At 32.8% G+C, this 12132-nt stretch overlaps 4 protein-coding genes across 4 annotated transcripts; 1 reads left to right on the top strand and 3 right to left on the bottom strand.

The window, feature by feature from the left end:
* Nucleotides 1-1655: 1655 nt before the first annotated feature.
* On the bottom strand, nucleotides 1656-5306 carry LOAG_08641 (hypothetical protein; the record flags this gene model as incomplete). Its single annotated transcript, XM_003144171.1, has 8 exons — nucleotides 1656-1716; nucleotides 2368-2542; nucleotides 2688-2832; nucleotides 2929-2979; nucleotides 3292-3454; nucleotides 4019-4113; nucleotides 4592-4675; nucleotides 5094-5306. 8 exons carry the CDS (start codon nucleotides 5304-5306, stop codon nucleotides 1656-1658), a joined length of 987 nt encoding a protein of 328 aa, XP_003144219.1.
* A 1364-nt stretch (nucleotides 5307-6670) lies between these two features.
* On the bottom strand, nucleotides 6671-8533 carry LOAG_08640 (hypothetical protein; the record flags this gene model as incomplete). Its single annotated transcript, XM_003144170.1, has 4 exons — nucleotides 6671-6917; nucleotides 7005-7143; nucleotides 7833-7939; nucleotides 8394-8533. 4 exons carry the CDS (start codon nucleotides 8531-8533, stop codon nucleotides 6671-6673), a joined length of 633 nt encoding a protein of 210 aa, XP_003144218.1.
* A 633-nt stretch (nucleotides 8534-9166) lies between these two features.
* LOAG_08639 (hypothetical protein) lies at nucleotides 9167-9821 on the top strand (the record flags this gene model as incomplete). Its single annotated transcript, XM_003144169.1, has 2 exons — nucleotides 9167-9356; nucleotides 9694-9821. 2 exons carry the CDS (start codon nucleotides 9167-9169, stop codon nucleotides 9819-9821), a joined length of 318 nt encoding a protein of 105 aa, XP_003144217.1.
* Nucleotides 9822-10154: 333 nt separating this feature from the next.
* Nucleotides 10155-11045, bottom strand: LOAG_08638 (hypothetical protein; the record flags this gene model as incomplete). Its single annotated transcript, XM_003144168.2, has 3 exons — nucleotides 10155-10303; nucleotides 10605-10794; nucleotides 10893-11045. Coding segments are annotated over 3 exons (492 nt in total), but the record flags the coding sequence as incomplete, so codon positions are not given.
* Nucleotides 11046-12132: the final 1087 nt, after the last annotated feature.

Genomic DNA, 12132 nt, shown 5'->3' with positions numbered 1-12132 from the left:
TATATATATATATATATATATATATATATATATATATATATATATATATATATATATATATATATATATATATATATATATATATATATACACTTTAAGATATTTGGGGAAAAATAATTTAAAAATCTGAGAAATTTTAAAGTTGAGAAAAATCGATTTTTAATTGTCAACCCCCCTTTTTCTAATATATGAAGAAGTTTGTGAAACAAATAACATTGTGATAAACTTTTGTGACAATCAATCACATTCCACTTCACTAGTAAATCATTCATGTATAAGATTTCAAAGAGTTTTTCTCTTTCATTATCTTAAAACTTATTCGTATCTTATCTTATTTGCTATTATTCAAGTAAACAAGCTAGAAATGAAGGAAGAATGAAAAAGAAAGAAAGAAAATAAAAGGACAGATGACAGATGAAAAATGATCGATAAATGGACTTGTATGCTAATAGCATATAAGCAGGAAGGCTTATAAGCTAGACTGAATGAATGATGAAAAATGGAACCAATATATAAGTCAATTTTATTTTATTAAAGTATTTGTTTAGATACTTTTCGATAATTCATTACTTATAAATGATGAAAATGAAATAATGCAAAAAGGTTGAAATATTGGAATTACAATACAGTTTTCAATTGTTCTTAATCGATATTTAAATTGGAATTTAATTTGAATGAAATAAAATAAGAATAGAATGTTATAGAATGGGATAGTTGACATATGACAGAGTCGCAATCACTACATTTCTAGCTTACTTAAATCGTTTCTCATACAAATTGATTCTAATGCTTCTTTTTCTTCCTTTCTTCTTTTCTCTCCTCCTCTTCTCTTCAATATTTCCTTCCATCTTACTCTTCTTTCTCATTTCATTTTTTCACATTAAAGTTAAGATGAAGGAAAAATTTGAAATTTGAAATGAAAATCTGAAATTGAAATTAATTGAACTATATAATCATTGAAGTCAAAAAATTATAAAATCTTCACATTACAAAAAAGATACTTAAATTTCTTAAATCCTTAAATCTTATTCAATTCAAATGATACGATTCTGTAATTCGATTTCTGTAATTTCTGTAATTCTGTAATTCAAAAGATTCTGCTTTTCAAAATATATTTACGGTAGATAAATGATAGTAATTAAGCAATGAATGATGATAATCAGAAATTCGTCTTGAATATGGAATTGCCTTTTCATACAGATTAATCAGTATGCTTAAATCAATTCTGCCTGGTTCACGAATTGAGACGAGAGTAATTCACCGTCAATTTGATAGGATTCCGAGTGGTAGATTTACAGTATAGCTAGCTTCATGAGATCCGCTACAGAAACATAACTTCCTAGATTTTAATGAGTTAATGTAGAGTTAAAAGGCTTACAGAGAACGTAAGGTAAGATATCACAAAATATTAATCATTTTCCTATTTCATGAGCGTTTCCTGCGATGAAAACTGCAAAGTGTATCATTGCTAATTCCTTTTATGTCTGATTAAGTGACTTTAAGAATGTGAGATTAGCAAACAATTCAAAAGTATCTTTATACAAGATTAAATATTAGTCAACCAGAATTTATGCAAAATATTTTCTTAAAACGATTTTATAAATGAAGGAAAAACACATCTCATTGCTTTTGTATTTTTTACAGTTTCATTCTTTTCATGAAAGGTTTCGCATTAAGCTTAATGCACCTTGTTTATACCCGGTACCAAAGTGATTCCTGCAAAAAAATCAATGATAAGATAAAAAAGTGAAAAAAAACAAAAAAATCAAGCAGCATCAACAACAGCGTTTCTAATCTTGATAAAATGATTGCCATTTTGTTAATCCGGACCAACGATAATCCGACATCATTCACATAATCTTCTTTAACTGATAGAATATTCAAATCTCTAATAAAAGTGTTGGTCCACTGTGAATCAGCTACCTGATTCAATGACGAAAGAAAATTTAATCTGGAAACATTAAAGGTTTAAATTCATCGATAATGATCTTGTATTTTATAAAAAATTTGATATTTCGTTGTTGTCCAGAACGGAAATAATAGAGCTGACCGAATGTTCAGTGCCCTCTCTCTCTTTCTCTTCAACAATGATCACTGTATGGATGTTAGGAGCAAATTTTTCATTCCTAGCATCCATATAATGATCAATTGTTGAAGACTCGAGTAGTTTCAACCTCTGACTTCATTTGCTTGTAAAGGTTGTTGAAGATTCGTATTAACAAACGATAAATATATTTATGGCCTGGTTTGGAGTTTTTGAAATATGTCTAACCAAAATTTTACTTTCTAACAATTAACAACAACGAGAGGTGTTCAGATTTCATCCTTCCCATAGAAGGGATGAAAATTGGATCGAAAGATACCAACCAATGATTCAAATGATGGAAAAGCTGATAAAGAAGCACACGTTGGTTGAATCCTGTGGTTTGCGGTATCATTTTGTGGTACGCTGTGTGAAAAGCTTGAGGGAAACCACCGAACATAGTCAAGATGCCGAACTCATATTCGCTATGTCCGTAAAAGGATGCTGGATCGAACACTACTAAAATTTTGAGAAATTTTAAAAGCTGCTCCTCGTTTCTTTAAATCCGAACCAATCTCTTCAAAACAGACGAATGGCCCTGTCTACGGTCAGAAAACTACATTATTAAATAGGTCAAACGAATCGTCTATGAAACAGGCCCAACCTGGCCCATCCTTGGTGAACGAATAGTTACCGGACCAAAGATCACCATGTAACAAGCACGGATATATATCACAATCCTTGAAATATTCCGGAATTTTTCGTTCCAATTTTGGCCATAATGTCAGCAATTCCCGATCACCGGTTTTCTAGAATAATTCCGTCTGCATCAAAATTATAATTCTAAACTTAAGAAAAAGGTAACAAAGTATTGCGAAAATCATCGAGGGATCAGAAATACTAACCTCAACAATGATATCAATAACCTTTTTCAGTCGATTTCGCGAATAAAATTCCTGAAAATGTGAAAGTCAGAAACTATAACATATATTAGTTGAAATGGAATGAGATCGGCTTCTTATTTACCTTCTCAGCAGTCCTTGTACGAGCTACGTCTGACGTTTAATCAGACTTTCTCATACAAAAGTGTTTTATGAGATGATCCACCAAGTGATCACAAACAGTCCTCGTCATTTAACACTTTATCCTATCAAACACCTCCTTTTGAACAACCATAAGAATTGTCTGATACTTCCAATTGGCATTCTTTGAAATTTATTTGAAGGAAAGCGGTTCATGTATGCTAGAAATGTACGAAAAAAACTTACCACCCAATCATCCGACCAATCATTAATAAGCGGGCAATACCCACTATATGTAAGTATGTCAAATCCAAATTTTTCAATTGGTTTTGGATGTTTATCAGCACCGCCAATTGTTGACTGGCTACCTTTACTTGCTTCCAGTAAGAATTTGTTATGTAAATGTAATCTGAAATATTAATCAGTAGCTCTATAAATATCTAGAATTATCACTGTTAGTAATCAAGCCTTTTCCGCTTTATCATCTGTCATCGGTTTTTCTTAATGACACTCACAATGATCTCAATTATCCATTTACCATAGAAACTCTAAATATTTCACGAATGAGTATTTATTCCTTCCAAGATATCCTTCTTTTTGGTAGAATTCATAAAAGCAACATTTCAATTTTGAACAGAAAATTTTATGTTCGAAAAAATTCTCATCTTATAATGGAAAATGCTTACTAAATTAATATGATCTAGATCAGTATAATAAAGGACAGAAGGTTGCCTCATTCCCCAGAAAACGAAGCTGAGATAATCTTTTTTTTCTCCCTGATTAATTCTTCCTAATTGTTGGTAAAGTCTTAAATACTATGAGTTTCCGGTGATTCGAAATTGGGTGATGAAGCACGCTCCTTTTCTATTACACAAATTTAAATCTTATGGATTAAATTATTTAAAATAAAGCAGTTTCACTAGTAAAGCTATGCAAGAACAGTGTTTATCCGGAATACAGGAAAATACTAAACTTGGCGATACTGGTACCAAGTTTCTCAAAATCTGATGGACCATGCATATCCAACAATTCCATTGCCAAGCAACATTCACCGCCTACCGAAAATCTCTGAAAATTAGCATCAAGACTTAATGATAGTGGCCATACAGTAAAAAATATGGCCCAATCAACACATTCCTAGTCCGAATTCTAATCCTACCATGAATTTTATTAAGGTTAATCACGCAAAATAAAACGGCTATGTTATGTCGAAAATAACCTATTCATGATTCCTCGAGAGCAACAAACCAGTCGCCAAATCAGTTCAACCACTGGTTAAACAAAGTAGTTGTAGATTACTGATTATTCGAAAAAACAGTAAAGTGTTAAACTTGGCGGTACTGATACAAAGCATTCTAAAATCTAGACCACCATACATACCCAACAAATAACAGGAAAAATAATACTGAAGTAAAAAAAAAAAATTCCAACTCATTACAAAGCTCAGAAATACTGATTTTCATTAAAATTAAAACTTTTTGAACTTGTAAATACGCGTATACTCCAGATTTCACTTTTTTTTTTCTTTTTTGACGGTAACTATTACCTTGATTGGTTTCGGTACTCTAATTGTATTCGTATCTAACAACGCTTGCAAACTCGCAAATTCACCATCAAACATTTCCTGCGCCTGCAAAATTTGCTCCATATCATAAATTTTAAAATATGAACATTTCTATTCCTTAACTTTTCCTGATTTTAAACAAACAAATGTCGTAACAAAATTATAATAATAGCTATAAAGACTTGTATACGCGTAGTTAAGATATAATTAGGTGAAGAAATAATCAATTATTAAATAAAGGAAACAATAGTTGCTAATTTAGGATTTCATATGAAATTCTCTTCAGCATTATAAATCACCAAAAACTTTATCATTGGTGTTGTTTGATAATTCAAAAATCCAAAAAAAAAAGTTAAATTTTGTTAACTATCTCCTGAAACTATTAGCATTTTATTTTGTACAACTACTGATTGTAAAATAATCATAGAGATAATTAGGAGAAAAAATAAACATGAAAATAATCAGTAAAGTTTGAAATACTAACCTTTTCGTTATCATTAAATTTCACAAAAATATCACCATATTTATCAGTGCTGTATGCTTTAGCTCTATTAATACATCCGCCACTGAATCTGAATCTTAATTCCTTGATAGTACCAAGGTTAAGTTCCTTTTTTATTATTTCCATAATTACCTCAGAATCCATCGAATGTAACAATGAAACAGCACGGCAAAGAACGCTTGGATTTATTTTCATTGTTAGGAAGAAACAGGGGCCACATTAATCATTAGCACTCTCGCTTCAACTATATTGCCATCATTTTGTGATATATATGTTTGTAACAGGGATTTTCCATAGATTTGAAGTTTAATTAGATAGTTTTTACAAATATTTGAAAGAATAAGAGAAAGCATTGCTAAATTTATTCAATGGTCACTCATTTTAGCATACATCATAATGACCATATAGTTAAATGTCTCGGTTTAATGAAAGATGAGATGAAATAAAAGTTAGCTTGTATTCCTCTCTCTCTTTTACATTCCATCTCCTCTCCATTAAACTCTTAAGATTGGTCAATTTTTGGTTGACAATAAATCTGGCTTACTTGAATTATTCGATTGGTCAGAATTGATTTAATTAATCATATTAAAAAGGGTCAGCTATGAATTATTTTCAGAGATTTTTCTATGCGATTGTTTTGCAAATATACGTTCAAATATACATTATTCTAATTAGCCAACTAATCCTTCTCCTTATGTTTTAGAAAGTAATGCGCATTACAATCATATTTAGAAAGAAAAAAAATTTACGATCGCACATTTGAATAGTTTTTAAGGAAAAATGATTTCAGAGAAAAAGAATCGCTTAATTTCATTAGAGATTTTCGATACCGCCAAAGTATCACATCATTGACAATTTGATGCATACTGATCATTTTAAATCTCTTATCTAAATCTCCTTGATCGAAGTAATAAAAACGAAAGTCATAAAACGAAGTTTGCGTTTAATTTTTGTTGAAGAATTCAGAAGTGATATATAAAAAGGAAGCAATTCGAAGAGAAGTAACAACTCATTAAAACAATGATTTCCAATCGGTGGTTCGCGAGAAATAAATGGCGAGCGGATACGGCGGTGCGATGAGTAGAAAACAGCTGGAAGCTATTTTATATTATTACTCTAAGTTTAATTAATACGTTGAAAAGTTTGAGTTGTTTTACATTACTACTCTAAGTTTAATTAATATATTGAAAGATTTGAGTGAAGTTTATTTTCAGTTTAACAGGACTTATTATTTTTGAATCTTGTGATTTCTGGGCAAGAAAAGCTTGATAACCATAACATTAAAGAAATGAAATTTTCACCATTTCTTTGTCTTCTTCTTTCCTAATCTTCGATATTCTTTTTATTTTTCTTATAATATTAGTTTTTCTTTTTCAATTAACGGTAATTTAAAGTATTCTATCGTAATGATTCAACGTATTATGATCTGTATTTCTTTCATTCCTCATCTTTAATGTGCTTTATGATTGTCGCTCTGGAAGTGTACTCATGTGGCCCAAGTGACAACTATCAACTATCAATTTTGCGATTCACCAAACAAACCGGAAAAGAAAAAGGACTCATTCTACGATGCTGCAAACAGCAACCGGTATCTGATGATTGTCGCTATAGCTATATTTCACGAACGAAGATATATCAAGTGCTATACCTTTGCCTCCGCATGTGCGCTGATGACCAAGAAGACTAATGCGGGATAAACATCTGTAGTATCTTAAAAATGTCCACAATAAGTTCGGTTGCAAAAGGCTAGCAGAAAGTTTCTTAGGCGGCATTGACGGGATACGGGATTTTGCGTTATCTTTTGTCCTCGAGGTTGATTCTGTGTGGCTTCTCAAAGGAAGCAATTATGGAAGAGCAGCGTTTCACATCTCCCGATTCGAGGCGAGAGTAGACCATTGATGGTGATCTGTATGGCTGAGGCTGAAGTTTTGCTTCAGGGCGCCCTTGTGTCTCCTCTTTAGGGCTCTTCTTTTGAAGCCAGTGGTCAGTTCATCATAGAGCGAAATCTGGGGAAAGACAGTGATCCTCCATCCTGGAAGCATGCGCAACAACGTTTTCAACAGTAACGCCTCAGTACTGATGACCCCTGCCTGTATAAGAACAGTAACATTAGTGACGTAATCGGACTAGTGGATGTTTAGGATTGAGCGGAGGCAATGCTGGTGGAAGCGTTCGAGAAGTCGCAAGTAGTAGCGGCAGATGACCCATGATTCAGATTCATATAAAAGGATAGACAGTACAATAGCTTTATAGACACTAATCTTTTATAGTTCTTTTCAGGTGTTTTGGACTTTTAGTCGTTTCAAGTTGAGTAAACTTCCGTCGGTATGACGTCGGATGTAAATGCTGTTTTCTTCATCTAGAGCTGACCATGGGTCTTTGGAGCTTTTTGAAGTTGTCGGAGCACCATATCAGTACTACTGTTATTGGCTCTGAAGCACATTGGATTTCAGGTAGAACTTCTGAGATAGCAGGTACCGATCTGTTCAGCATATTCTTGCAAGGATTTTGCTAGCAATAGAGAGCATGGTAATGCCTCGGTGATTTGAGCAATCTAATTTTACTCCTTTGTTTTTGTGTAGATCTGCATCATGGAGATTTGATGGTAATTTTTTTTCCTAACTGCACACAATGGGTGCTTGAAACTTAGCATGGAGTGTTTGGCATCCATGCTTTTAGACCTTAGTGGGATACCATCAATCCCAACTTGCTAGTTTTCACCTGCTGTATGGCCTTGAGAGTCATTGTTATAGTCAGGGTTATATCCAGTTCGATTTTCACTGGTTGTGGTGTAAAAGATTACTGAGTCTTGGAATACACGGTTGACACTGAAGAAAGCTTTGAAATGTTCATACCATCGTTTTAGGGTGGAGGTTTTGTCAGTGAGCCATTTTGCGTTTGGCCATTTGCGCTGAGTAGGGAACTTTGAGCATGGTGTGTAAGTCTATACACGACTTTCAGAACCTCGTAGAATCTTCTATGTGTCACCTAAATCTGCACAGTTCAATCTTTTCTGCTAGATTGATCCACCATTTGTTCTGGGTGTCTTGAAGTTTCTGCTGGAGCTTACTACATGCAAATGAAAGGCTGTTTTTTTTACATGGCAAGATAGCTGAGCGAGGTGTGCTTGATGAGCAGATCTCTTTTTTATCAACAATTCCTGGATCTCTTGGATTTCATCAAACCAATCTTTGTTTCCTTTGGAGAAGATTTAACGTGTTGCCAAAGCGCTTCAAGCAAGGAATCTGTGAAGTGGTTTTCAAGCCTGGCTTGAAGTTTTACCTGGAAGCTGTGTTCCATTGTAATAGTTTGAAGATTGTTGACTTTAAGCCTCCTCCTTGGAACTCAATCGCTTTCTGGTTTGGGAAGTTAAGTTTGCATCGTATAAGGTGGTGATCTGTTTGACATTCTACATTAGGCATCACATGCGTGTAACGAATTTGAACGTTCCTCTGATGCACTAAAACATAGTCGACGAGGTGTCAATATTTGTATCGAGAATACATTCAGGTTGTCTTCAAACTATCTCTCTGCTGAAAGATAATATTTATGATGGTGAGTTGCTGTTCTGCGGAAAATTCTAACAGTAGCCTTTTGTTATCATACTTGCCATGTACTCCTTTTTCGGTTTTCAGAGTTCTTTTCTGCTCTGACGCTGAAGTCACCAAAGATTATGATTTTATTATCTGCAGGAACCTTTTGGGTAAGGTGGAGCGGGTCGATATAACACTTCTTTTCTACCGTAGGATTAGTTTGGTGAGTTGGGGTATACGAATTGAAGAGAACAACATGTTACTTGCTGTGTAATGGGAAGCCTAACGAAATAATGCGGTCGGAATGACCTGTCGACAAATGTTCAAGTTTGAAGGCGATGAAGTTTTTAATCATGAAGTGACAAAAGTGACTTTAATTTTCGATTTTGTATTTGCCCGCCAATAGAGTCACATTCTAGTCGGCACCGTGTTCTGTGAGGCTGCCATCCTCATGGAGATGAACATCACTGAGAGTAGCAATGTCGATGCTGGGTTATGATAGTTGCAGGCAATTAGAGCAAAATGACACTCAGGAGGAAGTACACTATCCGCCTTATCAAACATGATTCTGATGTTCCAACATGTGAATGTCAATTTGTAAAAATAACTTTGGAGACAGGTTATGCTTTTGTCTTGTTGTCATTGTTTGACTTCATTAGAAGATCCCTGTCGATCGCGGTTAGCCAGCCGGTGAAGATGGAGATGAGCTTTGGTTAAGCCACCTTTTATAGGTCCTTCCTTATATGGACCAAGCAGTGCTTTTCTTGGAAAAAGCTGCCTGGTCTTTCAAGTTGTAACCGAGCAAGACTGATATTTCCGGAGGTAGTCCCGAGCGACATCTCCTATGCCCCATCCCACTTTTTATTCCTAAAGTACCTGGGCCTAACGAACTTGGTGGGAGCGAAGTTCTCAAGATGTAGGTTTAGTTAGAGTATCTTCTGAGATAAATGGGCCAAGCGAGATGGACTCAGGACTAAACAAGCTTCATTTGCCTGAATTGGGATCAGAGTTATTCGCCTCTTAGGTTATCTGAAGGCTACGCCTCTTAGGTTATCTGAAGGCTAATGAGTCCATCTTGCCCGTGAACGTACTTTGTATGGCCCTTCACTTGAGACCTGTTTGGCACGGGAGGCCCTACCGGAAGCATTTCCCACCACCAGCATGGCTGGCAACCTGATAAGGACACGCAAGCTTCTCCCCCGTGGCAAGGGAATGTATATGGGAACCTGATGATACAATGTAACTATGGTAATTAATAATGTAGTAATGAATTGCTCTTAAAAGACACACTTCTTGTGTGCAAAATAGTTTTTTCTGGAAATTCCCAATTTCTGGTTATTCTTTCATTTTTTTTTTTTGACCTGTTAAAATGACCTGTTAAAATCTGTTGAAATGTTTTTAGTGTTTCGCGGTGTTTAGAATAAAAACTGATAAGTGATTAGGACATTAATACGGATTTCACAAGCAATTTCGTCTCTTATCTCCGTATCACATTTCTACCTTATATTTACTAGTGTAGTCGACGTAACAGTAATGTATATCGTTCTTCCAACGTATCCGGTTTCACCGCATTCGGATTACGGTCCCAGACATAGTGACCAAATATGAGTGTTATCGCTAACTGATTGTACATTGAATAAATTGGAAGTAGAACATGTTCTTCACTTACATCACCATGACATAAAACAAAAAAAAAAAGTAGCACTTTTTTATTGTAATTGTAATTGTAATTGTAATTCTAATTTTAATTTTTTTGTTATAATTGTAATTGTAATTGCAATTCCAATTTTAATTGTAATTGTAATAGTAGTAGTAGTAATATAGTAATAATAGAAGTGGTCTGTATTTCTAAATCTGAATTATTGAATCATCCAAAAAAAAAGTGACAAAATTTAAATTAGAACTTGTAAGCATAAAGCGTAAATTGTAAATCAAAAAAGAAGGAAGGAATTAGTGAAACCTAATTTTGGATCAGCAAGATGTTGTTGCATACTATAAAATGACGATGCAATTGCTATCAGAGAGGTATAAAAATAGGTAAAAGTGAAACAAGCATAAATATAAGCATACATGAAACACACACATGATGCAATACCAATGGTATTTAAAAGAAGTAATGGTCGATCATAAGCTAGCATTGGACCAAGGAACTGAAAATATTTGATTGTTAAATTTTGATGAATTCTTACCGTTTACATTTAAATTTTCAACTTCTTTTAAATTTTTTTTTCTTTAAAGATTATCTTACCTCAAAAAGTAATGCTACAAGTGTTGGTGAATATAACGGTGGTGGCGGAAATATACCAAGATCCCAATTAATTAAAATGAAATGCGTTGATGCACCAACCCAAAATGAAAATACCAAAATAAGCCAACGACGTTCTGCTAAGCTTAATTTACTCTAAAATAGCAGCAATATTTTTTCAAGTAAAGATTTTTCTGGAAATTTTTTTTTTTGTAAAGTTTCTAAAAATCATTAAAATTTCTTAAATCATTTTTATAAATAAGTAATGCTTTTTGAATGCGACAATATGACAATGTAATAATACCACTGAAAGAATGAGTAAAGAATAGGAAGAAATAAAAGGAATGATAAATGGTAATAATTACAAAACGAAATGGTTGGAACATATCAATTAATTAAATACTTAATATGATAAATACGATTAATTAATTTGAAAAATCAATTAACCATTGGGATTTTTTGATTTAATAAATATGCAAAAAGTGGCATCAAAAAATAAATGAAAAATAGCGATGAGATTTCTTTTTTTCCCAATAATAATGATAGCAATAAATGGCCAAACCACATATTTGCAAATATTTCACCGTAACATTTTGCTGCTAAAATTATAATTGCCCAAAATTGACTTCTGAAAAAAAAAAAATTCATTCATTAAAATTTTTTTCAAATCATATATTCTTTTATTTTTAAAATCTTTCCTATTCATATTCATTTTTTAATCCTAATTTTTGCTTTGATTATTTTTTTTCCTCGTAATCAGTTATCAATTTACAATATCACATATTGGTGATAATATTACAGTATGACATTGTCATCATTGTTATTTTGAAGGAAATGATGATTTAGAAATTATTATATTTAGATTTATTAAACTATAAATTCTTGAAAACATAATCCAATACTACATTACTGTTAACTGGAATGTTGAACATTACATAAGGAATAAAATTTGTTGAGTAATAATTTGTTGAGTGATAATAAGTAATGATTTGTTGGGTAATTATGAGTAATGATTTGTCGAGTATTAATGAGTAATGATTTGTTGAGTGATAATAAGTAATGATTTGTTGAGTGATAATAAGTAATGATTTGTTGAGTGAATGATGTATTTGTTAAATTTTAAAAATTAAAAAAAATAAAGAAAAACAAGCAAAAACTAACACCATGCAAGAAGTAAAATTGAAAGAATTTGAAATAGGCGTAAATTGAAAACATTTTTGTAATTTTTCAATTTGATTTTGAT

Source organism: Loa loa, assembly GCF_000183805.2.
Source record: "Loa loa unplaced genomic scaffold supercont3.399, whole genome shotgun sequence".
Lineage (NCBI taxonomy): Eukaryota > Metazoa > Nematoda > Chromadorea > Rhabditida > Onchocercidae > Loa > Loa loa.
The sequence above is the reverse complement of the archived record's forward strand: the minus strand, read 5'-3'. Positions and strand labels throughout refer to the sequence as shown.